This window comes from Lycium ferocissimum, chromosome 3 (genome assembly GCF_029784015.1).
Source record: "Lycium ferocissimum isolate CSIRO_LF1 chromosome 3, AGI_CSIRO_Lferr_CH_V1, whole genome shotgun sequence".
Lineage (NCBI taxonomy): Eukaryota > Viridiplantae > Streptophyta > Magnoliopsida > Solanales > Solanaceae > Lycium > Lycium ferocissimum.
Window position 1 is genome coordinate 47,731,880 of NC_081344.1, and position 17,416 is coordinate 47,749,295.

Here is a 17,416-nt window from a genome sequence, read left to right on the forward strand (position 1 = left end):
AGAGCGTTAATACATTCTCTTTGATGTCACCCTTGCAATTGTTGCAATAATACAGTTTCACTAGTTTACTGCCTCTAACTGTTTTAAGGTTTTGAAGACTGTCAGTCCCTATTCTTCCTGTGTTTCATGGTTTACACTGCTAATTCCCCTCTAACTGAAATCCTGTTTCTCCAGTGATGCCTCATTTCCAAGCCTGATAGCTGCATTAGTCTAATCTCACTTTGCATTGTATTTGTTTCAGTCAGGTAGCATGTTGTCTCAATTTTCCAAGTTATATCTGTAGTGGTAATTTTGAATTGATTGACCACCTCATCCATAGACATAAGCTGTCAAAGAGCTCTCAAAATCAAAACCTCAACCTCAAAAATCTCAAGTGTAAGGGAGTGGATTTTTTTAAAGATGAGGTCACTCTTTTTGTTATGGTGAAGATGTTGACAGTGCTTTCACAGAAGAAGCTATTGACTTTGGTTTGCGGCAGAGTGGTGGTGGCTGTGAGATAAGATGTTAGTTTCTAGTGGTGAAGAGGAAATCAAAGTTGTTGTTGTCCGTTGGGTGTGTTACAGAGAAGTAGATGGTCCTTGATGGTGGAGAGGTGTGCCTGCTGTGTGTGATTATTGTATAGACAAAAATAAACTTCCCATCTGGGCTGAGGGAAAGAGTTGTTGAAAGTGGTCGTTGTAAACAGAGCAAAGCAGACCAAACTCCGAAGACCCATTTCTATTTCTTGAGCAGAATCGTAGATTTGATCCTAGTTTTCACTTGAGATCAGGACCAAGTGTCAAGCGCAAAGTGGAGTAGCAACAAGTTTACCAACCAAGACGGATCTTGAAAGAGTAAAGCTTTAATGAAGACAATGATGGGGCTTCAATAAAAGTAATTTCTATGAATGTGATGCATGGGTCTGTGAGTTGTGGAGAATAGGAAAAAAGGGGAATGAGATGGGGGAAGGAGGGGGAGGGAGTGAAAAATTGGGGGGGTGTGGCAGGGAGGAGGGAATAATTTCTTCTAGAACAATGTTTAACTTTATTTTTATTTTCTTTTCATTTCATTTATTTTTCTGATTTTAATCTTTTGTCACGTGACGTGGATCTGATGTGTCATCCACCCCGGGGCAAGTGAGAAACGCGCATTCTTGAAGGGGTCTAAAATACTTTTTATTGAGCGAGTTGAAGTATCTGGATGAAACTCCATTGAGTAGGTGGCCAGGATGTCAAAACGGTGCAAGTATAAGTGTCTCTTAGACAATTCGGCCAATATAAAAATGTGACATCTATTTGAAATAGACTTAAAGGAAAGTAAGACACGTAACTTGAATCAGATGGAGTGACACATTAGCAAGGGAAGGTACATGGATCCAAAGGAAAATAAATGAACCTTTCAGAGAGATTTAGAGCCCGTTTGGATTGGCTTATAAGTTGGCTTATAAGCTGTTTTCAGCTTTTTTGAGTGTTTGGCTGGCCAGCTTAAAGTCATTTTGTGCTTAAAATAAGCTCAAAAAATAATTGGACCCATTTAACTTAGTTTATCTAAAGCGGCTTATAAGCTGAAAACAGCTTATAAGCCAAAAAAATAAGTTGGACTACCCCAACTTATTTTTTTCAGCTTATAAGCTGCAAACAGCTTTAAGCTATAAGCCAATCCAAACGGGCTCTTAGATTATACTAGAGTATTCAATTTTGCCAACTCTATTTAGATAGGAGGTTATGGAGGACACGGATTAGGGTAAAAGGTTAGTAGGTAGTTGAGCATTGTCCTACTTTCCCTTTCATACTGTAGTCGTAGTATTATTCTTGTCCATCGATTTCTGCTACTATATGTTGTTTTTGTACTCCGATTGTTGTATGATTTTGTGGTAGTTCCGGCTCCTTTTTTCCAGACAGTTTTATCACACTTTTTTTTTTAGTGTTTTGCCATTGCTTTGAATTGCTTGTCCTTGTGCTGAGGGTCTACCGGAATCAGCCTCTCTATCTCCCAAGGTAGGGGTAAGGTCTGTGTACACTCTACCCTCCCCAGACCCCACTCTTTGGGATTCACTGGGTATGTTGTTGTTGTATTTATTGTCTAGTGCTACCCTCAAGACAATTCCATGAGGTGCATGCCTTAGCGCTTTGAATACTGCTGAATAATATCTAAGCGGGATGTCACGTAGCTTCAGGTTTAACCGTGCCTCAAGTAAGTATTTAGAAACACTAGATTATGCAATGAAATGTGACAAGATTCTTATGAAACCTAAATGCTGACTGCAAAGAACAATGAAATGGTTTTGTTTTTATATTTTTAAAATGAAATCAACCTTTTTTTTTTTAAACAAATAACATTTTGTATTATAGACCAGTACTGGGGAAGTACTGAAAACCCCTTTACAAGAGAAAAGGGAGAAGAGGAAAAAATTAAACAAGAGTCACTGAAGCATAGCTGCAATCCTAAAATGAATCAAGAACATCTAGGATTATCTCTGTATCTTCAGGGTATGCATTTGGACACCAAAAACAAAGTAGCCTAACACAGGTGAGCTTGATCATCTGAATTGTACTACTTCTATTCTCAAAACATCTGGCATTCCTTTCTTTCCAGATTGTCCACCATATACATGCTGGGTTGATCGTGCAATTTCTTCTACTCTTTGCCCCAATCCCAGCCTCCTCCCAGCTTAAAAGAGTCTCAACAATCTTGCTATGGATTGTCCAAGAGATGCCCCTGAGATTGAGAAATCCACCTTTTTTCTTTTTCTAATTGTGAACTTCAGAAGAGTGTAAACTACAAGAAAGAACTTGATCTTGCATCTCAGCTATTTGAGGAGGAAAACTCATGTGCTGTATCAAGGTCCTTATGAGAGGAAGGGGGGGGGGGGGTTTAAACATGTTTCTGAAAATGAGCAAAATCTAAACCATTTATCACATGTGTGGGTTTTATTTTGTTGAGCCTCCGGCTCTCTTCTGTGCACTCTTCTTTTTTAATCATAGGTTGCAGCACCTTTTAAGTTGCATCTATCTACTTCTCCCCACTTTTTTATTTCCGGGCTGTATTAAAAGTTACAAGAAATAATCTTACATTGGTCAAAATAGAGTTCTTGGCATTCAAAAGGAAACCAGAAATAGATTCCAGTTATGTCACTTCAAGGTCTGATATAGATTGAAACTGTGCTAAATTCTGACAAACATCTGCTGCCAATGCAGAAGATACAGGTGGGTGCTGCAAGACTGCTCTCTAGGTTGTTTATTATTGGAGACGGCTTGCAGTCATATGCGCTTAGCAATGCATATTTCGGTCTGGATGACAAGCAGGTTTAGGTTTAAAATATTGGGACTATTTTTTCTTGTAAGTTTAATATTGAGGAATGAAAATAAGCTATTTTAACTGATCTCAACAAATGCATTTGCAGATCTGTAATTTTAAAAATACCATTTGTTGCATTCTTCATCAAGAGAAAGTAGAAAGTGAGGATCTCGTAATTGCTACTTTCAAGATGCTTACTTCTGCTGCACGCTATCAGGTAACTTGCCACTTGTTGCTTTCTTTTTTAGCTCATAATATACTGCATTACTGCCAGACCATGGGATCTAGTATATGTGAATGACCTATTTTCCAGTAGCATTTAAAGCTATTTTCAAACCTAAAGTCAAGAGCCCTTGATCGTCAAGCTTGATCCAAGTTGAAAGATCTTTTTAACGGTCATGGGTAAAATAGAAAATGTAGAAGATGGAAGGCGTTGTATTAGTTTTGCCCCAAGTTTTACCTTGATATAGAAATATCCCGCCAATTATTTGAAGGAACGAGTGAAGGACAGCGTGCTGTATTATGACCGTAATGCCTCTTAAATCAATTTTAAGGTCATTAAAAAATGTTTGTGACTATATCATTCATCTTCATTCAAAGTTTCTGGAGCACTTGCTCATGTGATTATAACTATTCTTGTTGTTCCAATGGAGTGAAAGTTAATAAAGAGCTGTTTGTACCCTTTTCTTTTTATTTTAAGCAACGGGTGGAGAATGTCAACCCCTGCTCCACACTGATGTATCTTATAATGTGTGTGTTTATACAAACCAGTCACGAGCTTTATTTACCCCTTCTGTCAAGAGCTCTACCAATGGGTTGTTTGGTAAAGCTGAAATCTGAATAAATATCTTATAACTAAATAACTGATGTCCCTCACTGTTTTTTTTTTTTTTTTTAAATGTTGTCATTAATTTAATATTGAATCGTCATTGTAAAGCTTATTGACTTCTAAAAATTTAGCGTGCATAAAATTTTCTGTATTCTGACATGTAATATGACGTCACTTTGGCGTACTCACTAAACTATACATTACTTCACAGTTGTCAAAAGTTGCTTATTTGGTGTATGGGCTTTATTTTGTGACTAAGTCTATTTAGAATGTGTTGTATGACATCTTATTATTAGCCATTCTTTTTGTTCCAATGGTCACTCTCACAGAAACTGTTCATATCATTTTAGATGTCAGTAAATCGTTTTAAATTTAGATGTCACTAAAACATGTTAATTTAATCTTTTGTTACTGTTGTCAACTAATGTCTAATCCTTTAATGAATTTTGTTTTAAGTGCTGAATTGGGTATGAAAAAGACCATAATGTTGTCCTTTCTGGTATCAAAATTTTGAATCATATTGTGGCAGGCTTCTTTTCTTACCGCTGTGATCGCTTTGGGAGAAAATCCAATTTCTGAATCATGCAATGGTGACAATCAACCAGTCAACAATGATGCACTACAGTGCAATGCTGCTAACATATTTGATTCCATATGGATTTATGTTAAAAGATCTGATGATCTCGTGATGATGTAAGGATCCTAGTCATTTTGATTATGCCATAAAATGTGTCAGTATTCCTTACGACGTTTAATTGTTGAGGTACTTCATGATTTCATTTAAGAGATTCTTTTTGGTTTCTTTCAGCGAATCGCGTATAATGTGTAATGTGCTATATCTCCTAAAAGCATTATGGCAAGGAGCTGCTCATTATACAAATCTCCTGAAGCAACTGAGAAATTCAGACTTCTGGAAAAAGCTATTGAATTCTGTCGTGCTTTCTATAGGTAAGAATAGTTGTCAATCTGAAAGCGCGACCGAATTGGAGCTCCAAAATCTGGCATACAGATATCAGTGTCAGCATAATGTATTGGATGTAGTGGCCTATGAGATGTTCCAGCAGAAAAAGATTTTACATTCTGAGATGGTCACGAAAGAATCTTCCAAATCATTACATAATGAGTCAGATGGCTCTAAAGTAGCAACAGCTGAAAGTTCATGTAACCTGAAGGATATTTTTGGAGGGTGGTGTGAGAGCTCATTGGATGCGGAGACTATCAAGACATTTGTTTCATTTGAGTATGATGATTCTGTAAAGCTGCGTGCAAGGGTGAGCTGTATTTCCTGGTACTCTTGTTATCTAATTTCGGTTGTATGTAGTAACTAAGTCTCTACACTGGTTTATGTTAGCTTACGCCATTGCTAGTTCTGATGTTCAACTTCATTGTGATAGTGAATGTGAATACTGGCAGAAGCATTCTATTTCAGTTTGCTATTTAGACCTTTGGACTGAAGCTGAATCTTTATAGGTTCTTGAATATTAAGCCAGGTTGTAATTTTCTTGACTAGAGGCTTGAGGAGGCGAAACAAATTAGTATAACGATTAATTATGTTGCAAAATAAAGTGTTAGAGCTAGAATGTTCGAGTTAGAATACCCATCAAGGAATAAAAAAGAATGTTCGAATTAATATGTTAGAGGTGTTGAGCCTTCAATTTTATTCCACACTGGATCAGAATGAATCTATAGTGACAGAATGATATCTATAATCTCATCATGAGTACTGATTGGTTTCATCAATGGGATAAATTATTGATTGACCATCTAATGCTTGTTCTGATAGATTATTTATTAAGTGCTACTCCTTATTTAATTAGCTCAGAACAAAGAGGCACAACAATGATCTGTAGCAGTGAAGGGAGAACTGCTCTTCTTCTCAGCTTCTAACTTGCCACTAAACCCTTGAGTCCGATCTCTCTAATCATCCCTGAGACTCTTAGCTTTTTGTAGATCTCAAAAGGAGTATGATTTTAGTGAGAGACTTACTGCTTTTACGGTGAATTGTTACTTGCTTTCAGGTACTTTTAGGGGAGCCACACTCAAAATGTTGTGTGTTTAAGAGAGATATATCTTTTTTCCATTGAAATCAAGTTGCATATGCTATATGAATGTTCTCAGTGTACAATAAGTTTGTCAGTAGTGTTGGAGATAATTCAAAAGCATAATTGTTGAGGTCAAACATTCTGTACCGCTCTCTGTTTCTTTTGTGGCAAAATTAACACTTCCATTGTGAGACTCTTTTTCAACTCTCTAGGGCCTATTCAGTTTTCTTGTAAACTCCGCATACTGTGCTTTTGATTGGTTTATTCCGAATTTGCTCAAATATCACATTCTGAGTAGAGGGGGATATTTAAAACAGCTTATTATCTCCTTTTTAACAATATGAGGCCTTTTCAGTATTTTCCAGAAAGCTTCTTTTTAATGTCCCTTGTTCATACATCAAAGGAGTATGCCTCTAATCATTAGTGATAGTGCTTACAGGTTGCTGCTGGTTTGTTTGCTGTGCGCGTGATGTGTAAAGTAAAAGACGGTGATACAGGAAGTTTGTCTGTTTCACTTGTTGATAAAGTTACTAACTTGTTGCAAAAGGTTCATCCTTTTCTTCTATTTGCAGCATTTCATACAATATCTCGTTGCCTTCCCTTCCCTCTTTTTCTATTTACTCTAATCACAGAACTGATTCATAAACACAGCAACTGATGTATCTGAATTTTTTGAACACGTCAACTGCAGTTTCACACTTTCATGCCTTTGGCATTTGTTACAATAGCATCACTATATCTTTAACAAAGATATTTATTTTCTACATTATGTTTGTTTTCCCTTCTACAGTTGAGGAAGTTGCCAGCCTTTTCTGAGTTGATGGCTATTTATGCAGAGCGTGGTTACAGGTAAGTGCTTGGTATTGTCATACCTTGCTGAAGTGAGACTGGTTCTGGAAGTGGTTTGTTTGTTGTTTATTAGTACTCAGTTATTATATCAGAGGGATATCCTGATCATAGTGGTTATTGGAGGTGAACTGTTAATAGGTTGGGAAGTTATAACAATTTGTTACTCTAAGAGTTGAGGCAGAATGGACCAATTATGATCACTAATTGGTTAAGTAGTAATTTTATTCGATGAGAAATGCGTGTGATTATACAAAAAAGGGGCAGTCGGGGAGCATCCGAGGTTCACGCAGGGTCGGGGAAAGGGCTGCACCCCAAGGGGGTGTGATGTAGGCAGTCTTCCCTGATGCAAGAATTAGTGGCTGATTCCACGGCTCGAACCCGTGACCTATAGGTCACATGGGAATAACTTAGCTGTTGCTCCATGGCTCCCCTTTCATGCGTGTGATTATACAATGTAAAATATTTTTAGAAGCAACTGAAATGCAAAAATACCTTTTGTATTCAGTGGATCAATCTATTCTACAAGTGCTTATAATATTTACCCAAACACAAAACTTACTCTTTTGTCCTTCTATTCTGTTTTCTTCCAGTGGAGGAAATGAACTGGACGACTTAATTCTCAATGATTTATTCTATCATCTGCAAGGAGAGCTTGAAGGCAGACAGATTTCTCACATACCATTCAAGGAGCTGTCACAATATCTGCTACAGTCAAATTTCTTGCAAACATATCACCATAAGCACGATGAGGACATTTTTCCTCAAACTGATGGTGTCTGCTTATATGACACCGACCGTCTGCAAGGGGACATGGCAGTTGATTTGTGGGATCTTTCCGATTGGAAACCATCTAAAGCAGTTGCAGAAATGCTGTTGCTCTCTTTGCAGAATGTGAATGTCATGTTGTCACTAACAAGATCCAAGCTTTCAGCTTTAATAGCTTTGACAACTGCTCTCTCCATATCTGATAATGATAATGTGAGTTTTGCGGTCAGTTGCATTACACTTCTTATTTAGTCTCCTAGATTTGGGTCATTTACCTTGCTGATTTTCAGTCCTATAAGCTTTATTTTTTCTTGAAAAGCATTGGCAACAGTGTTATCCATGGTGATGCTGTGAACTTCATTTTTAGTTGCATGTTCAGTTTCGACGTTCTGTCTTCTAGATTTTACTCATTTACTTTACTACTTAACCTTTAAATCTAATAAGTTCTATAAAATTGAAAGTTTATTCAGATAGTTTAGCACATCCTTCTTTTTTTTGAGATGGTAACAAATAGTTTAGCAGATCCTTAGATTGTGAAACTTTGGTGAAACGGGGTACCATGGTCATGAAGCTTTGTCACTGTTCAGATTGTATTATCAGAAAGCGTCATTGGTATTTGATTTTTTGGATAGTCTTATGAAGACTATTCCTGCTTTGATTTGTATTTCACTACACTCACTTTATCATAAAGTATGGCTAGCATGCAACTGCGGTTGTAAGTGTGATTACTTTGAATTGTTCATTGCATTCTGAGTAGCACAGATAGGCATATTAGTGTTGTTACTAGTGCTGGCAAAACAGGTGGTTCAGATCAGATATGGGCTGGTTGAAAACGGGTTAGACAAAGCAGATAAAATTTCTGACTCGCCCATATTTAATACGGATAAAAATGGATTGAATGACAGATAATATGAGTGTGAATCATGAATGCAATATTTGATTCACACGGTTCGCATGCTGGTTCATACAATGCGCCGCCCGCTCCTTGTCTTTGAACACGTAATGGATCTTGAATTACTATTTCTGCATCTTCCTAAAATCAGTGATTGGGATTTCTGTGATGTTTTGGAATCCATGCAGACCTAGAGAAATTCAGGGCACACTGGAATAAAAAGATCTATGCGGGTGATGCAAAATAAGTTGGGAATATGTTCTTGTTATGTTAGTACATTTACTTTAGATCCTATGTTTTCTAGAAGTGTTTTAGTCTTTCAAACTAATATGCCGTTAGAAAATACTGAATTTAGTACTTCATTTCCACTTTCAGTTTGTATATTATTTTTCTAAGAAGAACTTAAATGAATAACACTATGAGCTCGTATTGAGGCGTAGTTGTTTTATATAAAAATGTCAAAATTCTTGCAGTGACTATAATTGTCCAAGGAAAGGGTAAGTGTATATATTTTGCTTTATGATTAACATGGTTTCCTTGTTTATGCAGTCACTTGACAATGGGGCTAGAAGTGGCAGAAAAATTCCTGAAAAATCATTGTCATCTAGCATTGATAATATATGTCAGTCTCTCCACCGCACAATCGAGCTATTACCTCCTGTTTCTGATGCTAGTGAAGACGTAGTGGAAATTCTTGCAGCTCAAGCGGAGTTGCTTTTCCGCTTTACCAGGTCTCTGAGTACACATTTGTCTTTATCTACGTGCCTTCTGATATTAAAAACTTCAGGTTATGGCCTCAAGGTGTTGAGTAACTGTAGGCCATTGGTTACTGGTGTCATTAGTTCAATGAAGATATTTCTGATGCTAATTCTCTTTTCACTCAAATCAACTTGGAGAGATGCTTGCCTTGGAGTACGAACAGAAATTGAGCATAATGAAGCCTTACCTGAGGCAGCTAATGTGAACTTGGGGCTACTACCGGTGATTTGCAACTGTATAGAACTTACTGAACATTGCTCCATCTCTATGATTATTATTGATCAAATACTCAAAGGATTTTCAACACCTGCTACTTGGTTCCCCATCATCCAGAAACATCTCCCGATGCAGCATATTGTTCTAAAACTTCAAGATAAAAACTCCTATTCAAACATTGACATAATATTGAAGTTTCTTTTGACTATTGCACATGTGAAGGAAGGTGCTGAAATGCTTCTAAATGCTGGTTTGTTTGCATCGTTAAGAGTGTTGTTGGCTGACCTATCTGATGGTAGACCTCTCTCAGTAGTTGAGAGGGAGAGAAATCTGGAAAACACCTTTGAGAATAATGAAAGGGCTCAACCCATTTGGGGACTTAGCTTGGCTGTGGTTACCGCAATTATTAACTCTTTAGGAGAAAGTTCGATTTTCAATGTGGAACATGTGGTGACTTACTTCCTCTTGGAGAAGGCTGATCTAATTTCATATTATCTTAGTGCTCCGGATTTTCCATCAGATGATCATGATAAGAAAAGACTTCGGGCACTCAAACCACATCCTTCATTGAGTGCTCTTAGAGAGAGTGAAAATACGGTTATGTTAATCTGTGTTCTGGCGAAGCATAGGAATGCTTGGTCAAGGGCCATGAAAGAAATGGAGTCACAGTTAAGGGAAAGATGCATCCATTTATTGGCCTTTATTAGCTGCGGTACGCCACGTCATGGGGAACCACCAGGAAGAGAACCCCCCATCTTTTGTCATCCTACCCTCCGAGAGGAGTACGAGTGGCACAAAAAGCCATCATCTATCAATAGCAAAAATGGCTGGTTTGCTTTATCTGCGCTTTGCTGCGGTCTAAATCCCAAATATTCATCTTTTTCGTCTAGAACTGCAATTGTGATCAAAGCTCAACCAAATGAGCATGCTAATCTGACTTCGCAGACACATTTTTCAGATGCTATGTCTATTCAGATATACAGAATTACCTGTCTTCTTCTAAAGTTTTTGTGTCAACAAGCTGAAGATGCTGCTGAAAGGGCTGAAGAAGTGGGTTTTGTCGATCTTGCACATTTTCCGGAGCTACCGATGCCTGATATCCTTCACTGCTTGCAGGTGAGACGCCCAGGTTATTTTTCACCACCGGATTCTTCTTCTTTGCAGAGTTGATTTTTCCATGATTTATGCATTGAGCTTAAGGTGTGTTTGGTATGAAGGAAAATATTTTCCTAGAAAATGTTTTCTTCTGAAACAAGTGGGTTTCTTACTTATTTTCTAGTGTTTGCTATGGAAGCAAAAAATTATCCCAAGAACATTTATGCGTAATCAAATCTAGCATAACACTATGGGGTGGCGAGTGGGGGTCCGGGGGTCGTGGGGGTGAGGTTGGGGCATTGGGTGGGTGGGGGGAGAGATAATGACCTAGGTATGTCACTTATGGAACTTGTTTTCGCTACTTCCATTAGGGAAGTCATTTTCCTAATTGTTAAGGAACTTGCTTTCCTCGAGAAAATGTTTTACAAAACATTTTGATCAACCAAACATGGGAGAATTGCCCGGAAAATGTTTTCCTCCCTATCAAACACATTGTAAGTCCCTGTCAGTATTCTGATGTAGTTTGATGAAGGCAGTGGTTTCTACGTGCCTGACTAGGCTTAAGATTGCAGGTTGACCTCCTAGAACATTCTTAATCTAACCACTTGTCTTTTTTAAAGGGAAAACAAATGGAGCTAACAGAATGGATCAATTTACTTAATTGCTTCTGCGGCATTGAGCCTGCTGTCCTCAATATTAACATGTTCCCAGTTTCTTTAATTTTTTTGAGATTTTGGGCTACGTTAGTCACTTTTAAGGTGGCTCTGCACTTTAGAGTAAATCTTAAAATATGATCAATTTCTATTAAGGTGAACATATGAGGTATTCATGTGTATTCGAATTATAGGAGCTGCCAACCGTCGATATGCTCATATTGGTGATATAATTGTTGCTTTGATCAAAGAAGCAATACTAAAAATGCCCCTAGAAAGATTAGAAGTAGTCAGAACTGTAATTGTGCGTAGCTTAGACAAGATAAAAAGTAAAGAAGACAGAAGGTGAGTAGCGAGGAAGAAAACCAATAGCCTGCTGATGATTCTACTTCCTCTTCAAGTGAATCTGCCTGGGGCGATCGGAAAGCGTTTTCCTTCTACGCCACACCTACGTCCCTTGGTCGAGCCTCTATTTTAATGGTTGAGGAAAGCATTCCTTTATCTGAACTTGGTGGGCATTCTTTCCAGCCTTAGTAATATAAGGGGGGTGGGTTTGGCTTGAACATAGGCTCTAACAGAATTTGAAAGGGTACTAGCTGCGCCATGCGTTCAATACAAAATCTGGTGATCTCTTCTTCCTGAAGTATGGAAAAAGGAAGAAAAAGCAGTTAACCACAGGGAAGGAAGGAGGTATAGCTCAACTTTCTTGCCTCTTTCTCAGTCCAGTAGCGAGGTTTCAACGAGTTGTTTGTGCTGTAGAATGTAAAAAAAGGAGATAACTGCACCTAGTTTTCAACTCAACATTGATCAGCATTATTTTAAAAACTTCATTAGTACAGTACCATGACCCTTCCTAAAAGATACTTCGTAGCAGTCTTATGACACAGGTTATGTTTCACCTTTCGGTTGTAGGATCAAGGAATATCCATTGTCACTGAATTGTGCGAAGCCAACAAGTTGAAGCAGGTTACTTCTGAAATACAAGGGGTGTGTATTTTACTGTTGCAAATAACAGTAATGGCATTGTACCTGGAATTTTGTGTGATCCAAATCTGTGGAATGAGACCTGTCCATGGACGTGTTGAGGACTTCTCCAGGGAATTTCATTCACTGACTAAAGGTAGTAACTGGTTGTTTCTTTCTGCATGGTGGTTGTTAATGCGTTTGCTTTCTCTGATGGCGTAAATCTTTTACACTTCGTTGGTTCTTGCAGCTACGGAAGGATATGCATTTTTAAAAGAATCTATGAGCTCCTTAAAGCAAATGGTTTCTTTCGTATATACTGAATTATTGCAGGCAGAAGACGCACTATGAAATTCAGGTCGTCTTTGAGCCCTTAGGTAGGTGAATCTCATAAATAATTAATTATGGAAGAGAGTTCTTTTTGCCTCTTCATGTGCATTTTCCTGCTCATACTATGTCTGTTCAGCTGTGAAGCCTTTTGTCCCAAAATTGGTTAATGGAGCTGGAAAGTTTGGGTGTAGGCCACGATTGTTGGCAATGATGAGCGGCCTATGATTTCAGTTTGATATTTTAGGCTGAAGCACATTAAAAATAAGTATGGGAAAGAATACAAGATCTTAACCAAGGGGATTTGGATTTGAAGATGTGGAAGTATCCCCCATGCAACCCCCACCCTCCCCTCCCCTCCGGCCCCCCTCCCCCCAAAAAACCCAGCTCAAGTGTTGTGTGGGCCATATAGAATGTAAGCACGGAGAAAAAGGGCTGAAGAAACTAGTCCATGTATATCTTGACTTTTGTATGGTTTGGTTTTGCTTCTATTGGATCTTTGTTAATATAGTCATGAGTTTTTTTTTTCCTTCGTCTTAGTGCCGTATGCAGTGGATTCTGGAGTTCACAATAACGGGTCTTCGTGTCGTTTGATGTGCTTTGCCACAACATATTTCGAACTGTCTGGCTGATGAAATGTGGCCTTTTTGGTGCGCGGATTGCCCTTCATTTGGGGTGGTCTTTAATTTATGCCCTTCAAATTGGTGGTCTTTCAGTTTTGCCCTTCGTCTAATACCCGAGGTTGTGAGTTCGAACACCAGCTCAGTTAAAAAAAAAAAAAAAATCGCAAGGCAATTCTGCCTGTGCCCATGCAAATTCTGCCTCAAGGGCAAAATTGAATTCTGCCTGTGCCCATGCAAATTCTGCCTCAAGGGCAAAATTTAAAGACCACCCCAGCGAAGAACAATCCTGCAAGTTGCCCAAATGTGGCTATGAGACCAGAGCGTGATTAACAGCCCAATAGTCTTTAGTGAAATTAAATATTTGAATTAAAGATGGGAACATCAAACGAGAAAACTGTAACTAAAATTATACTTGCAAAAAAGAATTTTGAATGCTACTTTTGGATAGTAAAAGAATGCGACATACACGGATGTAGAGCAGCTAAATCTTGCTACTTCTATCCTACCGGTGTGATGTACTTTTCATTCAGTTTTTAACAAAGAACGCTATCTTTGTATATCTAAAGTTTGATTTTAAATTTGTTTTTGTCTGTAATGAATTAATTTTAAGTCGCACAATTATTTATGGTTTGTAATCCCAAGTTTCAAAGTTTATTAAATTTTGTACTTAGTTGAAGTTCAAGGGAATTTGTGCAATTGTAAGTAGGGCTGCTTATCGGGCGGATAACTATGCTTAACGGTTATCGGCTTTTAAAAGTACTAATCCGATAAGATATCGGTTGGTTCAGTATCGGGTTAGCAATTATCGGGCGGTGTATCGGTTAAATTACGTTACTACTATCTTTTTTTTTTGCCTTGAAAGACAAACGTTTTATTCATAATTTAACAACTAGGAAGCCAATTAAGCTCCACAGCCAGAGGGGAGGACTTAACAGTTAAGAATTCACAAGTTTAATCTCAACCCTTCCGATGGTGATTACTTCACCGCCTTTCTCTGGAACCACAGTTATTGCAATGATAACTTCCAACACAAAATAATAATAATAATAATAATAATAATAATAATAATAATAATAATAATAATTTATTGTTAATGGAAGAGTTTGCCGAAGATAATTATTGATGGTTCAGACTTTTCACTTTAGTGCTTTAGCTTTAGATTTTAGTGTTTTAGGTTTACAATGCATATTTTATATATGATAAATTCTTAACGGGTTAACGGTTTGCCCAATAAGAAAATTGTGTAATCCGCCCCTGCATCGATAAGCCGTTAACTATAAAATTTAATTCATTCCCAAACCGCTAATTCGATAGCCCACTACCAATAAGCCAATAAGCCAATTTTACAGTTGAGTTATCGGTGTCGGTTCGGTTTTGAATAGCCCTAATCGTAAGTCAATAATAGCAGCGGAACATAAAATTTATTGCATTATTCCTATAATCCATGTGTTCCAATCAATTCGACAAAAGGATCAGATAACTTACCTTTTGATGCATGATTCTTCGATATTCTTTCTGCTAAAAATGAACTATAGGTGCTACTCGAAAGCGAACGACAACCCTTTACTAGTATCCACACACGAATGATCACAAACAGACACGAAGTGCAAGCTTCGAGTTTTGGTGTATAATTTCGGGTTGCAGAGCTTAAGTCGGCTACCAGAATTTAGGTCATAGTTATTTCGAAAATAACTACGCAAAAGGTTTTTTTTCTTCTAAAATATTGATGTCTCTCACTATTAATAGTGATACATTCATCCTAATAATACGAACCCTAGCTCATGTAGAGTCCTAGCTGATTAGGATATCTAATTAATTAAGATCCTAACTACTTAGGAGTCCTAACTTGATTAAATATTTCAGTCTTTAGATAACTGTTTTCTGAATTATAGTTTAACCATACAATAAATTTGGATTACATTAGCTAAATAATGCAATAACAGAAATACGAATTTATATATTCATAATATATAAATACAAATTTACTAAAATAACCCCAATCCGTTCATCACATTCTTGATTTGCGACCCAATAGGTTTATATTACGTTGGCAGTATAATTAATGCTATATTAATTTCACAAATCATAATTGGTCTCTAGCAAGACATTATGACTTGCCAAGTAATAATAATTTAAAGTTCGTAATAACCTAATTAAATAGCATATGTCATAGTCCTTTTGTCACACGATATCTTATTCGAACATAAGGCATGTATAATGTCATCCTTATATTGTTCAAATGTAATTTCTCGATCCCTTAGTAAACTGATAAGTCAAATGATACTGATAACTCTTTCAGTTCATCTGAGCACGGCCATTCATTTCTCAGTCTTACTAATCGAGGGGCCTAAAAGATATGTTATATCCCGCATGTTATGCATTCGGAGAATTCAAGATAATTGCGGGAAGTTAAGAGTAAGGCTATGTTCTTGATTGTGTTCACTACATAAGTTGTTCATGAAAAATATTGATGCGGAAATATCGAGGAAGGCCAAGGGCAAAATTGAAAATTTGAAAAATGGTTTCATGAGTTACAAATTGTCATGAAATAAAAGTGGGCTTGAAAAAAAAATGAAAAGAGGCCCAAGGTGGGTGGCCCCATGGAGGACTAAAGTGAGTAAATAAAAGAGGAAGGGCCATTTTACTCAACAATTCAAGAACTTTCAAGAAAAAGGAAAGAGTAAAAAAAAAAAAAGAGGAAGGGCCATTTTACTCAACAATTCAAGAACTTTCAAGAAAAAGGAAAGAAGAGCAAAAATGGAAAGGCCATTCGGCCAAGAGGAGAAGAGAGAAAAAAAAAATCTTGGAGCCTTCAACTTTGATTCAAAAACTTGTCTCTACTTGAATTCCTATTAAGTTCAAGGTCCTCTTCAAGATGATATAATTGTTTTGGCAAGAAACTATCTTTTGTGGCAAGTGGAAGAATTGAGAAAAGGTAAGATTTCTATGTTTTTATGTTATGGAATAAGTATATATATGTTATAAGGATTGAAATTAGATGAGGATTATGGAGTCGTGATGTGTGTGTGCATAGCCGTGTATGTGTGTGGTGTGTGTACATGGCCGTGTGCCATGGTGATGAAGGGAGGAGATGAATTAAATTCCATTTAGTTTGTTAGTTGTGTTGTTGTGGTGTTTGTGATGTAAATAAAGGTTTAATGAATCAAGTCGGTATTGAAAATGGTTGTGGGTTGTTATGGGAAATTATGTGATTTTAATAAAGATTTTATGTAATTGTGGAAGTAAGATTAAAAAATGAGAATTATTGTTGGCATTAATAAATTTGGAGGAAAATAAAGCGATTTAGTAGTTTTGTCGCATTTGTAGAAGTTTCGGATGGAATATGGCATTTGGCGGGAATACTTGAATTCGTGAATATTGTTGGAATATTATTGAAATATGTTTGAATAATTTTGAATTAGTTAATGGATATGGAAAATGTTGATATTAGTTGAAAGTATGAAGTTGGAGTAGTGTTGACACTATGAAGAAAAGAAGACTAGTTATGTCCGAATGTGTTTTGTATTAGATGTTGATGTTGTTAGCATTGTTGTTGGTATGGTTGTTGGTAATCCGAGCCGAGTTGAACTCTCGTGGCGGCGAATTTATTGAGAGATGTTTGCCCAAATTTCTGTTGACAAATAGTGAATTAAATGTTACATCCCGTATTTTGTACGTTGGAATAATTTAAGTTGGATTGCGACAAGTTGGGGATAAGACTTTTAATTTCCGATTTTGTTTTTGTTTTAATGCACAAGTTGCATATTCACCTTTTCATTGGTATGGAGTGTTAAGGGTAAATTTGGAATAAGGAAAAGTTTGGGATGTTGAATAAGTTATACAGACTGTATGGAGTTTTGGACATATCCAGGTATGCAAATAAAGAGATCGGTGTATAAAAGTTTTAGGTCTCGAAATAATATCCGCGGATGAACAAGTGATCAAGCTACGAAAGCCTGGCGCTACAAGATCGCTTTACAAGCACGTTAAAGGTCGCTACAAGTGACTTCGGGCAGCTTTATAAAGGGGCTTAACCCTCATTTTCACCAAAAAAATCGACCAAAAAAAACCTTCCAAATATTCTAGAAAATTCCCCAACCTTCCACCACCAACTTTTAGCCCGAAAC

General features: G+C 37.2%; 1 protein-coding gene across 3 annotated transcripts in view; it reads left to right on the forward strand.

The window, feature by feature from the left end:
• The window catches only part of LOC132050256 (uncharacterized), a 56,608-nt gene extending 43,428 nt beyond the window's left edge, over positions 1-13,180 (forward strand). For all 3 annotated transcript variants that reach the window (XM_059441421.1, XM_059441423.1, XM_059441422.1), the window contains 10 exons: positions 3,177-3,284; positions 3,383-3,493; positions 4,635-4,798; positions 4,914-5,376; positions 6,587-6,694; positions 6,938-6,996; positions 7,587-7,974; positions 9,203-10,744; positions 12,289-12,496; positions 12,590-13,180. In XM_059441421.1, coding sequence (XP_059297404.1) covers positions 3,177-3,284; positions 3,383-3,493; positions 4,635-4,798; positions 4,914-5,376; positions 6,587-6,694; positions 6,938-6,996; positions 7,587-7,974; positions 9,203-10,744; positions 12,289-12,496; positions 12,590-12,690 — 3,252 coding nt within the window. In that variant the 3' untranslated portion in view covers positions 12,691-13,180. The remainder of the gene's footprint in view (positions 1-3,176; positions 3,285-3,382; positions 3,494-4,634; positions 4,799-4,913; positions 5,377-6,586; positions 6,695-6,937; positions 6,997-7,586; positions 7,975-9,202; positions 10,745-12,288; positions 12,497-12,589) is intronic.
• Positions 13,181-17,416: the final 4,236 nt, after the last annotated feature.